Source organism: Ceratotherium simum, chromosome 4 (assembly GCF_057802395.1).
Source record: "Ceratotherium simum simum isolate JZ-2026a chromosome 4, ASM5780239v1, whole genome shotgun sequence".
NCBI classification, from domain to species: domain Eukaryota; kingdom Metazoa; phylum Chordata; class Mammalia; order Perissodactyla; family Rhinocerotidae; genus Ceratotherium; species Ceratotherium simum.
In genome coordinates this window covers 59048644-59063802 of record NC_141903.1, presented here as the reverse complement: position 1 = coordinate 59063802, position 15159 = coordinate 59048644, and the positions used below count along the sequence as shown (strand labels likewise).

At 39.9% G+C, this 15159-nt stretch overlaps 1 protein-coding gene across 2 annotated transcripts; it reads left to right on the top strand.

The window, feature by feature from the left end:
* The first annotated feature begins 7384 nt into the window (after window positions 1–7384).
* Window positions 7385–14866, top strand: SRP19 (signal recognition particle 19). 2 transcript variants are annotated; one of them, XM_087429919.1, is made up of 5 exons: window positions 7385–7512; window positions 8125–8200; window positions 10506–10577; window positions 10670–10781; window positions 14394–14866. In XM_087429919.1, the coding sequence occupies exons 1-5, from the start codon at window positions 7472–7474 to the stop codon at window positions 14594–14596; spliced, it is 504 nt and encodes a 167-aa protein (XP_087286045.1). In that variant the 5' UTR covers window positions 7385–7471; the 3' UTR covers window positions 14597–14866. The 2 variants fall into 2 exon arrangements, with proteins under 2 accessions (XP_087286045.1, XP_004420367.1); XM_004420310.3 differs by lacking the exon at window positions 14394–14866 and adding an exon at window positions 12666–13205.
* The last annotated feature ends 293 nt before the right edge of the window (window positions 14867–15159 follow it).

Sequence of the window (15159 nt, the reverse complement as noted above, 5' to 3'; positions counted from 1 at the left end):
AAGGACAGAGGAGGCAGCAAAATGGCGAGAAGTCAAGGTCCTATGTAGGGTAGCATGGCCAGTGAAGACCCTAGTGATGCAGTGGCTAAAATGACTTACAAACTGAGATGTACACTACTTCGGTTGGAACTCTAAGTTCTTGGCAAAATCTTTCTTCCAGTATTAATGTATTCACTTTTTAATTTTCAGAATATTTTCTTAACAATTGCAATTAGCTTCACCATCACATTATCAATAACTATTTAAATCTAAGTATAAATTAGATTTAAATGTTCACCACAGTTTCCTCTATATTACATGCCTTTCACTTTCTTCAATTCTTTGTGTTATAATTTGGCTTAGCTGAAGTATGTCCTCCAATAGTTATTTTCTTCCAGAAAAGCTAAGTTGGGGATATACTTTCTAAATGATTGCTTGTTTAAAATTGTTTTTTTTTTTCTTTTTTTGCCCTCACACAAAGGATAATTTGGGTCACAACTTTGGTCACAATTCTTTTTCCTCAAAGCTCTCAACTTCTAATGTTTACTGTGGCTAAGTTGTTCAAATATCAGTCTGAGTTTTATTCCATTATAGATAACTTTTATTTCCTACCTTGGTGTTTGTAGGGTTTTGTTTTTATCCTTGAAATAAAGAAATTTTACTGGCAATTTTAACTGGCATGTGTCTTTTTTCCACAACTCTGTCTTTTAATACTGAATCTTTTCAGTCTTGAGTCTTCAGCTCAGTAAATGTTCTCTTTTGATCTCTTTTCTTATTGCTGCTCCTCCATCACTTCCTTTCCCTCACTTTGCAGGATCAGAAACCAAGCCATAATATAAAGAGTTTGCAATGGACGCCAAGTTCATATCAACCATATCTACCAAAATGGCCCTATCCATCAGACACCAGCCAGAATCTTGGTGGTACCAAAGTGGGGACTGTACTGTCAGGAGTTCTTGTGTCCAAAATTTGCATTGTGTTCTAGAAGTGGGAAAAACACCTGGCCACCAATTTGGTATCAACATTTTCCCATAAGAGTGCCAACAGTACTGCCTGTGTTCAAATGCCTTAAAAGGGTTTTTAACGAAACAGTTTCGTTAAAACAGATTCTACTAATAGTCAACCCTCCCACCCCAAGATATAGATATGAATCCAATAGAGGCTGGATATGGAATTTAGATAAACCTGACTCATAAACACCATGTTGTGCTATGGATTTTCTCCCTGACAGTGAAAGCTCTGTCATTAGGTCAAGTTGGTCTACCTAACTTTTAGTTATCCTAGGGTAAGTTCTCAGTCTTCTGTAGAAATTGATTTCTGACACTATGGTAGATCATATTTCTGAAGATGGCACAATATCTCCCATTCCACATGCTTTTTTGCAATATGAGTCTATTACCCTTTCTTGGAACCTGAGCTGGACCTATGACTGCTTTGACCAATAGAATGTGGAGGAGGTTACAAGACCAGGCATTAAAAAGCCTGGCAGTTTCCACTTTGCAATCTGCAGGAAGCCAGCCACCATATGAGAGGTCCTGAAAGTACCATGCTATGCGGAAGCTGTTAAACCAAAAGTCATTCTGACACTTTAAAATGGTAATGGTGAGGAAGACTTGATTCAAGACCATTGCAATACGGATACTGCAATAGAGGAGTGAGATGGGCTTAACTCCAAATGTAGCAAAAATAGCTGGAGATTTATAACCAAAGAGCAGTGTGAGGGGCAAGGGTAAGGAGATTCTTGTTGAAGGCAGGCCAAGGACTTATACTTCAGAGGTGGAGGATGAGAAATTTGATCAGACATTGAGGGTGATCAGATATCAAGGGTGGGGGGACTCTCACTAAACTTACTGTGATGGTTGATTTTATGTGTCAACTTGACTGGGCCAAGGGATGCCCAGATAGCTGTTAAAACATTATTTCAGTCAGGGTGTGTCTGTGACAGTGTTTCTGGAAGAGATTAGCATTTGACTCAGTAGACTGAGTAAAGAAGATCGCCCTCACCAGTGTGGGTGGGCATCATCCAATCTGTTGAGGGCCTGAACAGAACAAAAAGGTGGAGAAAGGACAAATTCTCTCTCTTTCTTTTCTTGAGCTAGGACATCTAGCTTCTCCTACCCGCCGATATTGGAGATCCTGGATTTCAGATCTTCTCACTCCAGGACTTATCCCATTGGCTCTCCCAGTTCTCAGGCCTTTGGACTCAGACTGAATTATACCATCAGCTTTCCGGGTTCTCCAGCTTGTAGACAGCATATCATGGCATATCTCAGCCTCCATAATGGCATGAGCCAATTCCTATAATAATCGCCTCATATATCTATATATAGCCTATTGGTTCTGTCTCTGAAGAACCTTGACTAACACACTTAGCAGGATTCTTGCTAAAACTGAGCTAGGCTGGGAGAAGAAAGAACAAGGGCCAAGGTGGAGGCCTAGTCGAGAGGGTCCCGTCTAAAGTTTGGTCAAGGAGAGAGTCTTTGTTCAAGTCCAGCCTAGCTGTATGCAGAAGCCACACCACATGGAGAGGGAGGTGCCCAGCCAGCCTTCAGCCGTTCCAGCCATCCCAGGTGAAGCAGAGACATAGGAATGAAGAAGTCCTTGTGGATTGTCTCATTCCAGCAGATGCCACGTTCCTGCTGAGCCCTACCAAACTGCAGTTTTGTGAGCAAATAAACAATTGTTGTTTTACAGCACTAAGTTTCAGAGTGCTTTGTCACACAGTAATAGACAAGAGAAACAGGGAGACCAGCCCATTAGTTAACCAAATATACCCAGGCATGCCTGAATTCCCTGATGGACTCAACTAAGGCTCAGGCTGGGATGGCCCTGCTATAGCTATATGCAAGTCAGTCTCATCTCTTAGACTTGTGAGGAACTCGAGCAAGAGCTATTTTATTATTTATGTCTGTATCCCTAGCACCTCTCAGAGGAAACGGCACATTGTAGCTTCTCAAAATGTCCTTGTTGGGTGCATTAGAAGCCACCAAGTGATCTGTAGCACAGATATTATCTAACCCACCAGTTCTTCCCCTTACCACTTTTTCTGTCAAAGCTCACAGGTCATCTAACATCTCCAGCAGTCCCCTCCCACCCTCACACACATTTACATCACGCCTCTTCTTTAATGCCTTTCTTCCTCCTCCTTTCAATTCTCACTCAACTATCTTGGGAAAATTTCTCTTCCCCATGACGATCTTCTCTTTCCACCTTTGTGAACCCCACTCCTACCCAATAGCCTCAACTAAGATTGATAGGTTTAATTTAGTGGCACATCTGTATGAGGAAAAGTAAGACAGTTTGATAAAAGTTAGACTTGAAAACAAGTGCCATCAATCTCTAGAGCCCTTTCATCATCTCCACAGTTTTCCATGTCCAACTTCATCCTCCTTCAATTCAACCTGCTTTTCCACAAGCATAAGCATTTAAAAACTTTCTAGTCCCACATGCCAGAATTTATGGGATACAGCAAAACGGTTCTAAGAGGGAAGTTTATGGCAATACAGGCCTATCTCAACAAACAAGAAAAATCTCAAATAAACAATCTAACAGTGCACCTAAAGGAACTAGAAAAAGAAAAAAAAACAAAGCCCAAAATCAGAAGGAAGGAAGTAATAAAAATCAGAGAAGAAATAAGTGAAATAGACACTAAAAAATAGAAAAAAATCAATGAAACTAAGAGGTGGTTCTTTAAAAAGATAAACAAAATTGACAAACCTTTAGCCAGACTCACCAAGAAAAAAAGAAAGAAGCCTCAAATAAATAAAATCAGAAAAAAAAAAGAGGAGAAATTACAATGGACACCTCAGAAATACAAAAGATTATAAGAATAATATATGCCAACAAATTGGATAATCTAGAAGAAATAGGTAAATTCTTAGAATCATACAACTTCCAAAACTGAATCAAGAAGAAATAGAGAATTTGAATAGAACAATCACCAGTAAGGAGATTGAAAAACAGTAATCAAAAACTTCCCAAAATATAAAAGTCCAGGACCAGATGGCTTCTCTGGAGAATTTTACCAAACATTCAAAGAAGATTTAACACCTATCCTTCTCAAACTATTCCAAAAAATAGAGGAAGATGGAACACTTCCTAACACATTCTACGAGGCCAACATCACCCTGATACCAAAGCCAGACAAGGACAATACAAAGAAGGAAAATTACAGGCCAATATCGCTGATGAATGTAGATGTAAAAATCCTCAACAAAATACTGGCAAACTGAATACAGCAATACATTGAAACGATCACACACCATGATCAAGTGGGATTTATACCAGGGACACAGGGATGGTTCAACATCTGCAAATCAATCAATGTGATACACCATATTAACAAAACGAGGAATAAAAACCACATGATCATCTCAATAGATGCAGAGGAGGCATTTGACAAGATACAACATCCATTTATTTATTTTTTTTTTTTAAAGATTTTATTTATTCATTTTTTTCCCCCCAAAGCCCCAGTAGATAGTTGCATGTCATAGGTTCACATCCTTCTAGTTGCTGTACGTGGGACTCGGCCTCGCGTTGGACGGAGAAGTGGTGCCTCGGGGCGCGCCCGGGATCCGAACCCGGGCCGCCAGCATCAGAGCGCGCGCACTTAACCGCTAAGCCACGGAGCCGGCCCACAACATCCATTTATGATTTAAAAAACTCTCAACAAAATGGGTGTAGAAGGAAACTACCTCAACATAATAAAGGCCATATATGACAAACCCACAGCCAACATCATACTCAACAGGGAAAAACTGAAAGCCATTCCTCTGAGAACAGGAACAAGACAAGGGTGCCCACTCTCCCCACTCTTATTCAACACAGTACTGGAGGTTTTGGCCAGAGCAATTAGGCAAGAAAAAGGAATAAAAGGAATCCAAACAGGCAACGAAGAAGTGAAACTCTCACTGTTTGCAGACAACATGATTTCATATATAGAAAACCCTAAAGACTCTGTCGGAAAACTATTAGAAATAATCAACAACTACAGCAAAGTTGCAGGGTACAAAATCAACTTAAAAAATCAGTTGCATTTCTATACTCTAATAACAAACTAACAGAGAACTCAAGAAGACAATCCCACTTACAATCACAACAAAAAGAATAAAATATCTAGGAATATATTTAACCAAGGAGGTGAAAGACCTATACAGTGAAAACTGCAAATGAAAGAAATTGATGATGACATAAAGAAATGGAAAGACATCCCATGCACATGGATCGGAAGAATAAACATAGTTAAAATGTCCATACTACCTAAAGCAATCTACAGATTCAATGCAATCCCAATCAGAATCCCAATGACATTCTTCATGGAAATAGAACAAAGAATCCTAAAATTCATATGGGGCAACAAAAGGCCCTGAGTAGCCAAAGCAATCCTGAGAACAAAGAACAAAGCTGGAGGCATCACAATTCCTGACTTCAAAATATACTACAAAGCTATAATAATTAAAACACCATGGTACTATTACACAAACACACAGATCAATGGAACAGAACTGAAAGCCCAAAAATAAAACCACACATCTAGGGACAGCTAATCTTTGACAAAGGAGCCCAGACCATACAATGGAGAAAGGAAAGTCTCTTCAACAAATGATGCTGGGAAACTGGACAGCCACATGCAAAAGAATGAAAGTAGACCATCTTCTTTGACCGTGCACAAAAATTAACTCAAAATGGATCAAAGACTTGAAGGTAACACCTGAAACTATAAAACTCCTGGAAGAAAATATAGGCAGTACACTCTTTGACAGTGGTCAGAGGGATCTTTTCGAATTCCATGTCTACACGGACAAGGGAAACAAAAGAAAAAATAAACTAGTGGGACTTCATCAGACTAAAGAGTTTCTACAAGGGAAATGAAACCAGAATCAAAATGAAAAGACAACCCACCAGCTGGGAGAAAGTATTTGCAAAGCACATATCCGACAAGGGGTTAATCTCCATAATATATAAAGAACTCACACAACTGAACAACAAAAAAACACACAATCCAATCAAAAAATGGGCAGAGGATTTTTCCAAGGAAGGAATAGACATTTTTCCAAGGAAGATATACAGATGGCCAAAAGGCACATGAAAGGTGTTCAACATCACTAATCATCAGGGAAATGCAAATCAAAACTACACTAAGATATCACCTTACACCGTTAGCATGGCTATAATCACCAAGACAAAAAATAACAAATGTTGGAGTGGTTGTGGAGAAAAGAGAACCTTCATTCACTGCTGGTGGGAATGTAAACTGTGCAGCCTCTACGGAAAACAGTAGGGGGTTCCTCAAAAAATTAAAAGTAGAAATACTTTATGATCCAGCTATCCCACTACTGGGTATCTATCCAAACAACCTGAAATCAACAATCCAAAAAAGCTTATGCACCCCTATGTTCATTGCAGCATTATTCACTATAGCCAAGAAGTGGAAGCAACCCAAGTGTCCCTCGACTGATGACTGGATAAAGAAGATGTGGTATATCTATACAATGCCATACTACTCAGCCATAAAAAAGACAAAATCGTCCCATTCGCAACAACACGGATGGACCTGGAGGGTATTATGTTAAGTGAAATAAGCCACAGAGAAAGACAAACGCTGCATGATTTCACTCATATGTGGAAGATTAACACATGGACAGAGAAAACAGTTTGGTGGTTACCAGGGGAAAGAGAGTTGGGGGGTGGGCACAAGGGGTGAAAGGATGCATTTATATGGTGACTGACAAACAATGAGGTACAACTAAAAGTTCACAATGTTACAAACTATTAGGACATCAATTTAAAAAATCACTTAAAAAAAAATCCATTTTTGCCCAGATGAAAGCAAGCTGCCGGACCCAGGAAATGATGGTTCGAATCCCAGGCACAGACATATGCACCGCTTATCAAAACCATGCTGTGGCAGTGTCCCATATAAAGTAGAAGAACATGGGCACAGATGTTAGCTCAGGGCCAATCTTCCTCAGCAAAAAGAGGAGGATTGGCAACAGATGTTAGCTCAGGGCTAATCTTCCTCAAAAAAAAAACATAAAGGGCATTTCCTTGCCTGCCCTAACAACCTGCTCAGAACTACACAGAGTACCTGCAGCACACAGCCCTAGTCTAAGGTGGGGGTAGCTAGCACTATGCAAACTCCAAAGGAAATTGAACATGAAGGAGGGTTAAATTTTAACCCCATTTTAGCAACAGCGCATGTGCGCGCAACGCCTGGTTTTTGGGGAGATTTGAGAAGGAAAGAAATTAGAAACTTGCGTGTGTCCTCTCGCGAGAAGAGAGGTTCGAACGCCACGTCAGAAACTAGAGATCCTGGCGCCGAGCGACAGGTGCCGGAACAAACGGACGGTAAGAACCCGCCGACGCGTGGGCGCAATGGAGGGCAGGACTTCCGCCGGAAGGCGGGGTGGTCCGGCAAACCACAGAGCCGGGTGCCGGCGGGTTTTCTCCCTGCAGCTCCGCGGGTGGCGCTGCGTGGGTCCGGGGGAAGATGGCTAGTGCCGCCGCGCGCTCCCCGGCCGAGCAGGACAGGTGGGTCCTGAGAAAGGAAGGGGCTTCCTGCGAGCCCGCGGGTGCTGCGCCGCCTTCCCCAGCCTGGGCGAGGCCCGCCGCGGAGCTCGTTCCTCCGGGAGGCGGGCAGCGCCGGGCCCTTCGCGGGGTCCCTGCAATTCCGACCTTAAAAGCTCGGGGTTTACCGGCACGCGACACAGAGGACCCTGGGTGCCACGTGGACCTGACGTTAAGTAACAGAATCGCAGTGAGAAGTCTGTTCCCTAACGCCTGTTACGTTCAGAACGGCTCGCGTGGGCCCTCAGTCGTCGGTGCCTCCGACGCGGTCCTTCCGTGAGAGCGGGCCCCACCCTCGGGAGCTTGACAGGCAGCTGTGTCCGGCGGAACAGCTACGGCGTTGCTTGCTTGCTTTTTTTTTTTTAAACACTGTCTAACGAGTGATGTTTTTTCCATCTAAGGTGGTAAATTAAAGTTTGCTTTTTAAGTAAATTAAGTAAACGGGAGGCAATTTAAAGAAAAAATATTAAGCAAGTAATAATGTAGGTGTACCGGCAATCCTGTGGATGATGAATGAATGAATTTTTGGAAATACCTTCCGCTCAAGTGATACCAGCTGTGCCTTTTCTGTGGCAGGTTCATTTGTATCTATCCTGCTTATTTAAATAACAAGAAGACGATCGCGGAGGGCAGGCGAATCCCCATCAGTAAAGTAAGCGGGCTGGCGGCTGGGGCCTTGAGGGGTTGAGGGAGGTGGTAATGTTAGGGCCGCAAAGGCCTCTTTGACTTGACTGCTTTGTTTGGGGCCTGAGGAGAACAGCAGCCAAGAATTGGGGTGCTTTCCTTCATATTGGTGAGACCAGAAAGGCACTAATTCATAGCTGAAGGAATTTTTTTAAGTGGTTCTCCATGAGCCTGTGTTTGAGAGAAGTTGGGCGGGGGATTGTAGGTTTTGCACATGTTTTTTTTTTTTTTAAACGAAGGTTCTGACGATCTTCCTTCCCCTTAATAAAAGAAGCCAAAATTATGGCATTGTGCAATCTAATGTCCAGAATGCAGTTTATTGTTTAAACAAGACTTGAAGAAAATCTCAGACATGTTGAGTTTTATAGTTTTATGACCATTGTCTTCCTTTTTTTTTCTTTTGAGAGAGAGGTAAAATTACTTGAAAGTTAGTACTTTTTTTTAAAAAGTAGGGTGTTATAGTTTTAAAAGACATGATTTCTCCCTTGTGCCGTTTGAATAGGAAAACCCAAGTTCTTAGTTGCCTGGTGGCTTCAGTTTGGAAAGTGCCTAATGCCAAGTGAAGGGTCTTTGTAGCTTTTTATCCTCAAAATCAATGTCATATTCTATTTTTTAAGAGTGATTTACATTTTGTAATCTAATGATAGATTTAAGGTAGTGTGGCCTGAAGCAATGCATTGTTTTTGTGTTATTCAGTATCTCCCATTTTGCTGCCTAAATGTGTAAAGGAAAGTCGGCTTGGCTGCCTCAGGGTGAAAGAGAAGATGCCAAAGCACTGGTTCAGGATGATGCCTGCCCTCACGCCACTGTGACAAAGGCCTTTGGTAGCAAGCTCTCAGATAATGCGGAGAACGACTAAATTGCTTTTAACTTTATTGATATATAGCATACATAGACAAACATGTTAAATCTTAAGTGTATATCTTGATTAATTTTCACAAAGTGAGTACACATGGGTGTAACCAAGCACTCAAATTAAAAGAAAACATTACCAGCACCCATGAAGATTCCTTTATGTCCCTTCCCAGTCACTGATCCCTCCACATATACTCACAAGATAGCTACTGTCCTGATTTACAACACCAGTGATTATTTTTGCTTGTTTTTGAGTTTTATTTAAATGGCATTATACACTGTGTACTTTTGTGCCCATCTTTTTTCACTGAACTTTAAGCTTATAAGACTTATCCACATTTTTGAGTGTAGTTTGTTAATTCTCATTGCTCTGTAGCAGGGTTTCTCAACAGGCGCACCATTGATATTTTGAGCCTGATAATTCTTTGTTGTGGGGCTGTCCTGTGCATTTTAGGTTGTTTAGTAGCATCCTTGGCCTCTACCCACTAGATGCCAGCGCCCTACCCCACCCTAGTTGTGACAACCAAAAATGGCTCCAAGGGGGCCAGCCCAGTGACATAGTGGTTAAGTTCGCAGGCTCTGCTCCTGCGGTGGCCTGGGGTTCACAGGTTCGGATCCCAGGCACGGACCTACGCACCACTTATCAAGCCATGCTGTGGTACGCATCCCACATATCAAGTAGAAGAAGATGGGCACGGGTGTTAGCCCAAGGCCAATCTTTCTCAGCAAAGAGAGGAAGGTGGGCAACTGATGTTAGCTCAGGGCTAATCTTCCTTACCAAAAAAAAAAAAATTGTCTCCAAGCATTGCTAAATGTTGGTTAGGGGGCAGAACTGCCCTGCTGAAAACCACTGCTCTGTGGTATTGCATTGTATGAATATACCACAGTCCATTCTGTAGATGGATAATTGGGTTGTTTATAGTTTGGGGCAATAATAAACAGTGCTGCTGTGAGCATTCTTGAACTTGTCTTTTAATGAGCATACTTTTACGTTTTTCCTGGTTATATACCTAGAAGCAGAATCATACTGCCATAAGGAATGTATGTGTTGAGCTTTAGTAGATACTCCCGCAGTTCTCTCAAGTGGTTGTGTCTGTGATGGTTACTTAACCAGTATTCACTGAGCACCTGCTGTATCCCAAGCGTCATGCCAGGTGCTGGGGATATACTGGTGAACAACACAGTCCTTGCCCTGGTGAAGTTTATGTTCTCTTGGAAGGGAAGTGGAGACACAGGTATGAATCAGTATTATTCCCACGAATTTTAAAAATTACAGTTGAAACAACTGTACCTAGTGAAAAAAGAAAGCTAGGGTTTTGGTATGTTTTGATCATAGTATTTGAAATGATTTACACAACAATATAGCAGTGTCCACTTAAAGCTAAGCTGTTTAGTGTTTTTTGTTTTTAACTGTTCAGGCTGTTGAAAATCCTACAGCTACAGAGATTCAAGATGTATGCTCAGCAGTTGGACTTAACGTATTTCTTGAGGTAAGGAGTGGTTCTTTCTTTATTATTTCCCATACTCATTGATGTAATAACTTTCTTAAAGCCTGTTTGTATTTATTTTTTTTTAATGTTAGAAAAATAAAATGTACTCTAGAGAATGGAATCGTGATGCTCAGTACAGGGGCAGAGTCCGGGTCCAGCTCAAACAAGAAGATGGCAGCCTCTGTCTTGTACAGTTCCCATCACGTAAGCTTTTTTTAATGAATGAACAAAGTTTGGAGATAGATTATTCTTCTGCACTGCAAAAAGTGTTCTAAAACCGACCTTTTGAAAGGTAAAAATCATAATTTGCGTTTAGCAGATTAATTTAGAGACAGGACTACTGCTGATGGAGGGAGGTGAATGGTGGTTTTCACTTCTTTTAAGTCAAGGACTTCTTTGAGCATGTGATGAAACCTACTCATCGTTTCTCCAAAAAAATTGTTTTGTTAACATTTTATAAACCTCTGGAAGCCTGTCATTGTTCCTAGGTTAAGAGTGTAAAATTATTAAATGGTCAGGTGTTAATTGCCATTTCAGATCCTAGAGACCCTTGAGGTCTGTTAATAATTTCTATCATTAATAAATCTAAAAAGCCATGTTGAGTGAAAAAAGCAAGAGATATGCATAATGTGGTACCACTTAGGTAAATTTAAATGCAAAATATTACCGTTTATTGATGTATGTATAATATTGTTTATTGATATTATATATGTAAATGTTTTCAAAATGGACTGGTCTACCAGTCTTTAGTAGTTAACTAATGGAGGAGGGGGTGGGGAGTGGGGACAGGGGGTGATGGTCAGAGAAGACTGTAGTATTATCTCTGGTGTTTTGTTTCTTAAAAACAAAACTAAACAAACTTGGACATGAGTATTCCAAAATATTTATTCTGGGTATTGGGAAGATGAGTATTTATTTACATGTTATTCTTTTTTTTTTTTGTGAGGAGGACCAGCCCTGAGCTAACATCCAATGCCAATCCGCCTCTTTTTTTTTTTTTTTTTGCTGAGGAAGACTGGCCCTGGGCTAACATCCGTGCCCATCTTGCTCTACTTTATATGGGACGCCACCGCAGCATGGCTTAACAAGCGGTGCATCAGTGCACGCCGGGGATCCCAACCGGTGAACCCCAGGCTGCTGCAGCAGAGCACGTGCACCCAATCGCTTGTGCCACTGGGCTGGCCCGTACATGTTTTTCTTTTCTGAATTTTTATTTCTAAAAAATTTAATTTTCTAAAATGTAACTATTAATTTTTCTTCTTGACACAATAACCCCCAACTGACAATTGTTTTTAGTTCAATTAAAATAGTTGGGTTTTTGTATACCACAACCTGTCAGGATTGGTAGATATTTCTAAAAACTTAAGATTCTGACTCGAGAGACAGGTACTGTATTCCAGTGTTTTTTCTTCTCTTTGACATCCTCCTATACTCTCTCTTAAAAGTCAGAAGACAAAAAAAAACAACTTTTGATTTGACCAGTAAATAAAAGAATAAAAAGTACAGTTGAAAAGATGTTGCTTCCTGTTTCCAGTAAGAAAATAGTAAGAAGGTAAAAAGAGAGAAAAGCTGAGGGGCTTGGTATAGTGAAAGCAGATACTGGAGCTGGAGGGGGTGATTGGTGCACAGAGCAGGGGTACATGTATACGTAAGTCATCTGGGCATATGAGATACGTCTTTTGTAGCTTAATGTCATTGGGTTCTTGTTAAAAGACTAAGCCGCCCTGTGTTTCCATAGCTTAAGGTACAATGATATCCTGACCCTGTTTCCAACTTGTTAGATTTAGATATATTCTCCTTTGCTCTTCAAGTCAATTATTAGGACCAAGACCAAACTTTTTGTTTCCAATAAAGTGTTTTAAATTTTGCTTTTGTTCATTTAAATATTTCAGCATTGTTCTCAATACATTTTCTCCAGCAAAGGCCCCCACTTGAGTGAGTCGTTGTCCTCATAGTCGTTTAATTTTTTTTAATCCTTCTCATTTTCTTGATATGGTGATGATTCCTTGAACTTCATGATTTTCAAGTTAATGACCTTCTATGTCTTATTTCTTAAATTATACACTAAACCTAACTTCTGGTTCCTAGGTAAGTCTGTAATGTTATATGCAGCAGAAATGATACCTAAACTAAAAACAAGAACACAAAAAACAGGAGGTGGTGACCAAAGTCTTCAGCAAGGAGAGGGAAGTAAAAAAGGAAAAGGAAAGAAGAAGAAGTGACCTGGTATGAGAATATGTGGTACTACTGTAAGAGACATGATTGGAGGCCACTAATTTGTGTGGGAGAGAAACACGTTTTTTGTTTGCATCATTGAACTGAACTGTGAACAGTTGTGCTGCCCAGCTTCAGCATCAAAGTTGACAGTGAAATGAATTTACATCAGAAGTTTGCATCTCACTCTTATGCAGTATAAAAGAAAATTCTTTTGCCTGTCAGTGCAGAGTTGTTGTGGAAGAAAGAAGCATATTTTTAAATGGACAGTGGACTCTATCTACCATAAGTTACTTGAAAGCCTGTGTGTTGTCGTCCTCTGTGTAACCATGTTTCAGATAAATGAGTTTAGTAAGATTTAAAAATACACATTTTGTTCACCTTTTAAGTTAATGAAATAAAATTTGAAATTGACTTTTGTAGCTTTTGCTTATGAACTGATTAATGTCAGTAGAGGAAATAGAATAAAATGGGTACTGGAAGCTTAGTGTCAGCCTGAAACTAAAAGAAAGTGGTTAAATCCTCTGAGGTCTTTGAACAACCATATCATATTCTTATAATCAGTTATTGTAATTGAATTGTTCGAATACTAGTTTTTTGACATATGGAATGTCCTGGAGTTTAAGCTTTAGATTTACTTATTTTTTTAGGCTTAAGAACCTTATTTTAATTAGAGTGCTAAAATTACCTATGCTTGAAGACCTTGAGATAACGCGTTTTTCAAGAAACTAAATTGGATTGGTGATTCTGACTTTATTTCAAAGCACTGTTTCTGAAAGTGGTAATTTTGTGTAAAATTTAAGAGAATCTCTATTCAGTTGTATATTTTGTCTACTGAGCATCTGTTGGGGAACTGCCTTCTCTAATTCCACATGCATTTGGAAGGGCTATTAATTAGAGGACTGCGTCCTGACCACAGGATATGACCCAAGTGAGGCCAGTGGATTATTTCTCAGAAATTTAAATCTAGAGTAGAAACACAGGAGTACAGATGGTGATGGGAGCTAAGATATCTAATGGTCTACAAATTTAAGCTGTCCTATATTGTTCTTCCTGAGGCCTGGCTTAGCTCTTCTATGAATTCTGTGAGCTACCTCATATCCTTCCAGTAAATCCCATTTTCTGTAAGTTTTTATTGCTTGAGATCGAACAGTTTCATTTGATTACAAAATAAACCCAGAATTTCAGAGCTTTAAATGGGGTTACACACCCAGGCTGTATGAATGTGATCCATTGATGTGCAGGAAAAAGTACTAAGAATTTCTACTTATTTTTTTCTCTCTTTAACAATTTCTGTTGTTAATGTTTTATAGTGAATATAATAGTATAACAGTTTATATATTTGACTTGCAAATAAATATTGGGGCAGTATGTGCAAAACATGATTCAGAGCAGCCCTCTTGGGGAAAGTGTATCACTTAGGAATGTGTTTGGCTATGTAACAAAACATGAGGGACTTAGGAGGTAATTTTTTTCAAATAACATGAAATCCAAAGGTTATTATAGGTGTTGGTTCAGCTGCTCAGTGATGCCCTCTTATTATATCTTTCCATTCCACTATCCATGGCATGTTTCTAACATCCTTCTAATTGTTGTCTCAAGCTTGTAAAAGGGCTGATAACGCCAGACATCACATCGGAGTTCAAGACAGAAAGAAAAGACAGCTGTGCCAGCCACTTCTATCCCTCGTTAAAGGAAAGCCAAAAATCTCTCAAAATCCCTCCCAGCCAACTTTCACTGACGTCTCATTGTTGAGAAGTGTGGCACATGTCAATCTTCAGCTGCAACCGAAGCTGGGAAAGTGAATATGTAGCTTTTTCAGTCCTGATAGTAGAGGCAGCCAAGAAGAAAGTAGTTGAGAATGGATATTGGGGCAGCCAACTTAAAAGATTCGTGATAGAAAGATGACTGGAGTCTAAAATTGTTTTAGTTATGGGGTAATAAGGATTGTCAAAAAAGGTTTCATAACTATTTTCGTAACATTGTATTCCTGTTTCTTCTCATTGTTGCAATCAGTGCGTAATTGCCCTTTTCTTTGCCAATCAAGTGAAAAATGAAATCTTTCCAAAGAGCAAGATTGAGCATTTATTCATATGTTGAAATGCCATTTGTATTTATTTCAGTGAATTATGTTCACATCCTTTGTCCACTTTCTAAGGCCTTTATTATTAATATTATACTTGTACATAATTTAAAGAGCCAGCTAGTTTTAATAGTTTCAGTTTTAGGCATTAAGTTCTGTCTGTAGAAGAGGACCATTTAGTTTTCCTTCCTTTACCCCCAACACACGCATGCATGCCTCCCATCTTCCCTGCTACCAATATATTTCATAATTTTAATCACTACTCCGTTTACATTATTACTATAC

Bases quoted from the DNA above. Each gene is read 5' to 3' on its own strand.
- SRP19 (XM_087429919.1), top strand. From the start codon at position 7,472: ATGGCTAGTGCCGCCGCGCGCTCCCCGGCCGAGCAGGACAG. The intron at 7,513-8,124 runs GTGGGTCCTGAG...TTTCTGTGGCAG, and splicing joins TCCCCGGCCGAGCAGGACAG to GTTCATTTGTATCTATCCTG. The intron at 10,782-14,393 runs GTAAGCTTTTTT...TGTTGTCTCAAG, and splicing joins TCTTGTACAGTTCCCATCAC to CTTGTAAAAGGGCTGATAAC.